The 7,169-nt window shown below is 37.3% G+C and overlaps 1 protein-coding gene across 1 annotated transcript in view; it reads left to right on the forward strand.

Moving 5' to 3' along the window:
- The window catches only part of MYO1B (myosin IB), a 215,487-nt gene extending 210,324 nt beyond the window's left edge, over positions 1-5,163 (forward strand). Inside the window, exon 31 of the mRNA XM_006864054.1 lies at positions 3,621-5,163. Coding sequence (XP_006864116.1) covers positions 3,621-3,744 — 124 coding nt within the window. The 3' untranslated portion in view covers positions 3,745-5,163. The remainder of the gene's footprint in view (positions 1-3,620) is intronic.
- Positions 5,164-7,169: the final 2,006 nt, after the last annotated feature.

A 7,169-nucleotide genomic window follows, 5' to 3' on the forward strand; every position in this document is an offset into this window, starting at 1 on the left:
ATGTATGCATACATACATATATGTATGTCATTTTTAAATTATACAATCATTTTATGATTATTTTAACTTCAAACAATCTATTGTTGTTGTTAAGTGCCATCAAGACTGTTCCAACCTAAGTGGCACTGCAGGTTAATGAGCTGGACTGCAAAGTCAGTTTGACCCGCAGGGTCTGTGGTTCAACCTCACCAAGTCACTCATAAAAACCCTATACAGTGTTGCTATGAGGTAGAACCGATTTGACTGCACTTAACAACAATAGAGTTTCCAAGGAATGGCTAGTGAGTCTGAACTTCTGACCTGTAGTTCAAACAGACCTTAAGATTCAGTGCTTTATCCCACAGCACCATACCAGGACTCCAAACAACCTACTAAAGCCTAGGAAACCCCATGCATGGGGCAGTTCTATTCGGTCCCTTAGCATTGCCATGAGTCAGAATAGACTCAGTGACACACAACGACATCAACATGTACCTTGTAACTGTGACTTAGAAGTCAGCTGCTAACCACAAGATCAGTGCATTGATCCCACTAGTTGCTTCACAGGGGAAATATGGGAGAGTCTGCTTCTATAAAAACTACAGCCTTGGAAACCCTATACAGTAGGTGTACTCTGTCCTGTGAAGTCGCTATGATTCAGAATCAACACAACAACAATGGGTTTGTTTATTGAGGTTTAAAACAAATCTTAGTGCTGTGAAATAGTACATTCCATATTGTTATTTTCCAGAGAACGATTTTACATGTGTTAAGTGAACCCTAGTGTCACAGTGGGTCAAGCATTGGACTGCTAACCACAAGGTCACTCGTTCCCATCCACCAGCCGCTCTGAGGGAGAAGGATGAGGCTGTCTCATCCCACAAGGATTTACAGTCTCAGAAACCCTAAGGAGACGTTCCATTTTGTCCTATAGGGTCTCTGTGAGTCCGAATTGACTCTACAGTAATGGGTTTTGATTTACCATGATTCAATTTTCTCTTCCAAAGTGAAGATAAATAATGATACCTTTCTTCATTAGGTTTGTTTTTAAATGGAATTAATATATGGAAATTGTTAAGAACAATATGTAACATGTAAATAATAAATATTTGCCTTTTTTGTAATTTCCGTCGCATCTCATGATTATGCATTGCAAATACAGACACTAAGCTAATACTGGCTAAAGAAATCCCTCTCCATTTTTTATGCTGTAAGTGGTATTACAAAATAAAATTAGAGTTAGTTGATTTTTAAAATTGAGTTAAATTTGAAAGATGTCTATTTTTGTTTGAAGGCATAGATGTGTGTATATGCTGGAGAGATCTCTCAGATGGATGAATTTTTATCTAGAACGATGACTCTTTTACCTAATGCTCTTAAGTTGAGACAAACTAGCCCATTTAGAGGCTCAGAACTGCTAGCTTTTTACAATGAGTTCGATGGTTAGGTGTCATGTTTCACTCCAGTAGATGATGTTTATCAATGTGGGCTTTTTTAACCTTGAAACTGAGACTGATGTATACAGAGCAGAGCTTGTAGATTTTTGCTGGTGCTATGGTGTCTGTGTGTGATCAGTCACATGGTTGTTAGGTTGACTTACTTAATAATAGACCCGCAGCTTGCAAAACTGTTCCCTGAGAAACACTGAAAACATTGTAACAGTACACTGATTCACTGATTCAGATGTTGGAAGAACTGTTTTTAAGCTGGGAAAACCCAGGGGGTAGTCCAGCCATTTTGCTCTCCCTTCCCATTGATGTTGTCCTTGAGGGCAGAGACCTCATTTCATCTGTGTGAACACCTCATCCCATACATACCCACCCATGCCGGAGAAGATCAGTGGTACACTTGTTATAGGAAGGTGTGAAGAAACATCTTGACCATTGCTGGTCTGTGACAGGAAAGCTTTGAAAAGTAGAATACTGTTTCTCACCATGCCCCACTGCTAGGAAATGAGATCATTTTAGATAATACAGTGATGGTGGTAATGATGATGGTGGTTTTGTGCCATCGAATCGGTTCCAACTCATAGCGACCCTGTATAGAGCTTCTGAGGCTATAAATCTTGACGGGAGCAGAAAGGCCTCTTCTTTCTCTCAAAGAGCAGCTGGTAGATTCAAACTTCTGACCCTGTGAATAGCAGCCCAACATGTAACCCACTGTGCCACCATGGCTCCATAATACAGTGTTAGAATTAAAAAATATATATGTATGTGTATGTATATAAAATATTTATGCTGTTTACATAATTATACATTTATAATTATAATGATAACAATATAAGTTGTTAAGTGCCTCAAGTCAGTTCTGACCCATAGTGACCCTGTACAGGGTTTCCAAGGAGCAGCTGGTGAACTTGAACTGCTGACCTTGTGCTTCAAACCAACTTTGCAGTCTAGCACATAAACCCACAAGCACCACACGAGCCTTATAATTGGGGTGGGATGGGGGTGGGGCTTCAAAAAGATTGTGGGAAAGTTCATTATCTTTTAATTCCATTTTCCACAAAATTTTAAAGCCCTCTCATATATATATATGAGAGGAATCCTGGTGTGGTGCTGTGGATTAATGCGCTGGACTGTGCGGTCACTTTGAGCCAAATGGTTGGGGGTTCAAGTTCATCAGGCACTCCTTGTAAACCCTATACGGGCTTGGTATGGGTTGGAACTGATTCGACGGCACTTAACAACAATTACAACACCAGCATAATGTGTGGTTAAGATAAAAATTGTGTAGGAAATCTGTGCATGACATTTTAGAAACCATAGTCTAAAACATCACTAAGACCCCTTTTTATTCTGAAATTCTTTATTGCATTTTCTGAATGTGTTGATAATCTAATTTTGATTTATAATCTCCTTTGATTTATATTTTTGCCATGCAAAATCAGAGAGAAAAACAGAGTTAGAACATGTTGGTCTCATCACTTGAAACACGGCAACGATTGTTTTTATTACTTTATTAAAATATGATGAGTTAATGAATTTGTTAAGTTTGTTGTTTTTAAGTGCTGTTAGTTGGTTCCGACTCACATCTACCCTTTGAAAGTGTTTCCGAGGAGATGCTGGTGGGTTTGAACTGCCAACCTAGTGATTAGCACTCCAGTGCTTATCTTACAGTGTCACACCAGGGTTTCAGTTTATTGTGGTTGTTGTTAAGTGCCGTTGAGTCGGTTCCAACTCATAGTGACCTTGTATAGGGTTTCCAAGGAAAAGCTGATGGGTTTGAAGCACTGACCTAGTGATTAGCAGTCCAGTGCTTACCTTACAGTGCCACACCAGAATTTGAATTTGTTGTTGTTGTTGTTGTTAAGGGCTGTTGAGTTGATTCCGACTCACAGCAAACCTGTATAGTGTTTCCATAGAGCAGTTGGTGAGTTTGAACCACCAAACTTGCAGTTCAGACAGACATTATGTTCACTTGTTTATCCTACAGCGCTACACCTGGTTACGTTGGGCTAAATGATAACTACTAGAAGAAAAATACAGTGTACTACATAACAATGTAGTTTTACTTACAGAAATGTTAATGGAAAGGGAGAGCTTTCTAAAAATCAACATCCTTTTTATAAAGAAAAGCTAGGAATAGTCAACATCAATTGTTGTGTGTGTACTTTAATTTCTTTTATTCTTTTCTCCTAGGTTTCTGGTGCAGTTCAGACAGGACAAAGTATGTGTGAAGTTTATTCAGGGAAACCAGAAAAATGGGAGTGTCCCAATGTGCAAACGAAAAAACAACCGGCTCCTTGAAGTCGCTGTCCCTTAACTGACGCCTGCTCTTTGTGCTCATGGACTTGTTTCTTTGTAATAGTGCAATTGGAGTTACGTTTTGTTGGGGGGTTTTTGTATGTTTGGAAATTGCCAAAGGCTAACTGTGCTTGGTAGTCCCTTGGCAAAAATAAAAATATTTGACTAATCAATTTTTATTACTGGGATAGTTTTAACCCTTAAAGTACATGTTCTGTCCAAGGATAGGATTATAGAAACTAACCGAGTCTAGGCCATGCCATGTGTTCTGTTTTTTAGTCATCATGTTAGATCTGTGTACCATAAACCAACATGTTACTCATAAATCATTCATACATCTAAGTATAGAAAATGGTCTTAAAAGACAGTGCATTCATTCATCAAATATTTATTGAGTGCCTATTCTGTGCTAGGCACTATGCTCCATGGTATATAACTTTTTTTTTTTGTCTTGAAGGCCATTGCATTATGGCTGGTTTGTGTTGATTTAACTACGGCTTGAAAATGTTGAGACCAAAACAGTGACTTTTAATGATTGTTAAGAACCCTGTAGTATGATCCTTAGCAATATGTACTTCAAGGAAGGGCTGGTCCTCAGAAGGAGTCAAAATCTATGACTGGGTACAATGCCTCCACTTGTGGTTGCTCTTTGAAGAAGGAAAATTGACATTTGAGCAAGACTGTTAACTTGTTTAGATCGCTCATAATTGCCTTTAATAGTAGAAAACAGAGCCATTCTTATTTTAGAAAAAAATGACAGAAGCAGTTCATTAAGATTATATTTTCCTGTGCCGGGTAACATCAGATATAATCTTAGGTATGCTGTTATCTGCAGTGTTGTTCTCACCCAGATTTGAGTAGGTGTTTTAAACAGCTAGAGCAATAAAGGGCTGGAAGTCTCTCAGATAGTGGCAGGTGTTCTGTACGATGTGCAATATAACATCCAAGATCTTTTTGAAAGTTTTATTTATAATATACCTTTTTGTATGGGAAATAATTGGTACAGGGTGCATAGTTTAATCAAGGATTTGAAGTAAGTTTGTGTTGATTTGCAGGGCTGTTCTTTCTTAATTTTGTTTTCCTCAAATTTCCAATAAAAATTATTTTGGAAACTGCATTTTAAACTTTGGAATCAAATTGTTTCTTATTTGGGAGGATAATGTATATACATTGGTATTATGTTAAATAATAAAATTGCTCTAATTTGGTGCCACTTTCTGGATCATAACTATTTTTGTATTTCAAGCTATTTTCTTATGCTATAGGAAATGTATAATCACACAGAAAGACTTTACAATCCAAGCATTATATGTTCTCTGTGTAATTGAATTCCATTTATCTTTTATAAATCACAAACATTCATTGAAAGCATTTTCTGAGGAACGACTTTTTAATTTTTATACTTAAAAAAGTATTCACATAAAGAACTTCTTGGAAGCTTTTGTGTTTACTGGCACAGGTCAAAGGCATAGTTACTTTCGTACAGTCTTTTCTGACATGTGCTTGCAGTAATAGATTTCTGGTTCCTTACATAGGTAAGAAATTTTAACGATTTTTTAAATATGTAATACATTCATTTTATCCAACAAATGAGGCACAAATATACAATAAAAATTCTCCACCTCGTCGGTCATCTAGTATTCTCCCCCTCCAGAGATAACTGTTGTTTTAGCTGTTCTTGCATTACTTCATGCATATACTTGCAAGAACATATAAAAATATAGATTATGATCTTCTCCTTTTTGGTAAACAAAAGCTGTTATATTGCATACAGTATTGTTTTCATTTAGCAAAGTGTCATAAGACGCTCTTCATTCTTTCTACAGCTTTGTTGTCATTCATGGCATGGATGCACTAGCATGTGTTTAGCAGGTTCCCTCCTGGTGATTATCTTTTGGGATGTTTCCAGAATGGAAGGTTAAGCCCAAGATGGAGAGGATGTAGTTGTGACATTTCCTCAAATACCTAAGTACAGACAGTTCTTTGTGATGAATAGCAGCAATAGCAGTTAGCAACAATATATTTCCAACAGAGAAACTATTTAATCACAAATTTCATAGTCAGTGTTGTAATGCAATGATTTAAAATACATAACGTCTACAAACATATTTTTAAATAAGAACATTTTACATCTAATTATCAATGGCAGTATTGTCATTGAAGTATTCAATATGAACCTCATTCTAGATGGATTTTGACTTTGTTGTTATTACAAGGTTTAGGCCATTTCCACTCATAAGTGACCTCATGAGTTAGAGAACTGCCTCATAAGGTTTTCGTAGCTGAATTCTCTATGCAAGCAGATCACCAAGTAGTTTTGCACAGCGGTCTGTTTTAACAAGTCTTCCAGGTGATTCTGATGTACACTCAAGTGTAAGAACCATTGGTCTAGAACCTGTCTTCACTTGCACACAACATCTGGTACTCCCCAGTACCGGACAAGAGGTTACTGATCACTGTAACATCACCCTATTACAGTGGCTGAGCCCGGACTTCCTGTCATTGTCTTGCAGTGGAGAATTAAAGTAACTCCAGAATGCCCATGTACCCTGGCCAGGTCACACAGCTCTGACTTTTGCCACTTAGTCCCCTAATCCCTAGAGGCTAGACTAAGAGATGTTGTGTTTGAAGAGGTGATGGGTACCAACAATCAGACCTTAACTTATGCTACAGACTTTCATGGATGCTACAGGGCAAGAAACATGGAAATTGATATTCTCAAATAGCAGACTGGTTTTGTATTTCACACACTTGGAATAATAACGTGAACTCAGTATTCAGATGTAAGGCCTTTGGCTGAAGTCTTCATACCCCAGGGATGATGGTATGGTGTGTCTGCAATAGCAAAGCCAGGAACAAGGGTTTTGAGAATCATTGGCACATTGTCAGTGTTGAGTTTTGGCTGACGTATCAAGCTGACACTGCTTTATTGTGGGGCTACTTTAATTAGTGTGCTGAGTGAGAACTCCCAAGTTCATGCAGTTGAGTATAATTATGATAATTAGAGCATAGTTTAGAATCTTTTAGATTGACTATAATAGTTGTATTATTACATGTTATTTTTCATAAAACAACTAAGGTATTTCTTAGGTTGTTTGATATCTTTGAATAACAAGTACTCTTTCTAAAAAGATGTGGTAAATTCCTTAATGTGTCTATTCTTACATTAAATTTTGACTGGTATACATTATGTAGTAATAGCCTTTTTTATAAGCTGGACATTTTTTGTTGTTGAGAAAACTGCATCACTCAAATTCACTGAAACAGTTGCAGGGCTACGGAGGAGGGGGTAGGCGGGGAGCAAAAGTAGGGCAGTAGCTTTGGTCTTTCCTTCTGACAAGAGGGAGAAAACAGCTGTGAGTTTTCCTTTGTTCATTTGAAGATTTTGTGTTGGAAGTTTATTATCACTGTAATAACTTTCTTAGTATCTCATTTTAATAATTT

This window comes from Chrysochloris asiatica, unplaced genomic scaffold (genome assembly GCF_000296735.1).
Source record: "Chrysochloris asiatica unplaced genomic scaffold, ChrAsi1.0 scaffold00059, whole genome shotgun sequence".
Classification (NCBI taxonomy): domain Eukaryota; kingdom Metazoa; phylum Chordata; class Mammalia; order Afrosoricida; family Chrysochloridae; genus Chrysochloris; species Chrysochloris asiatica.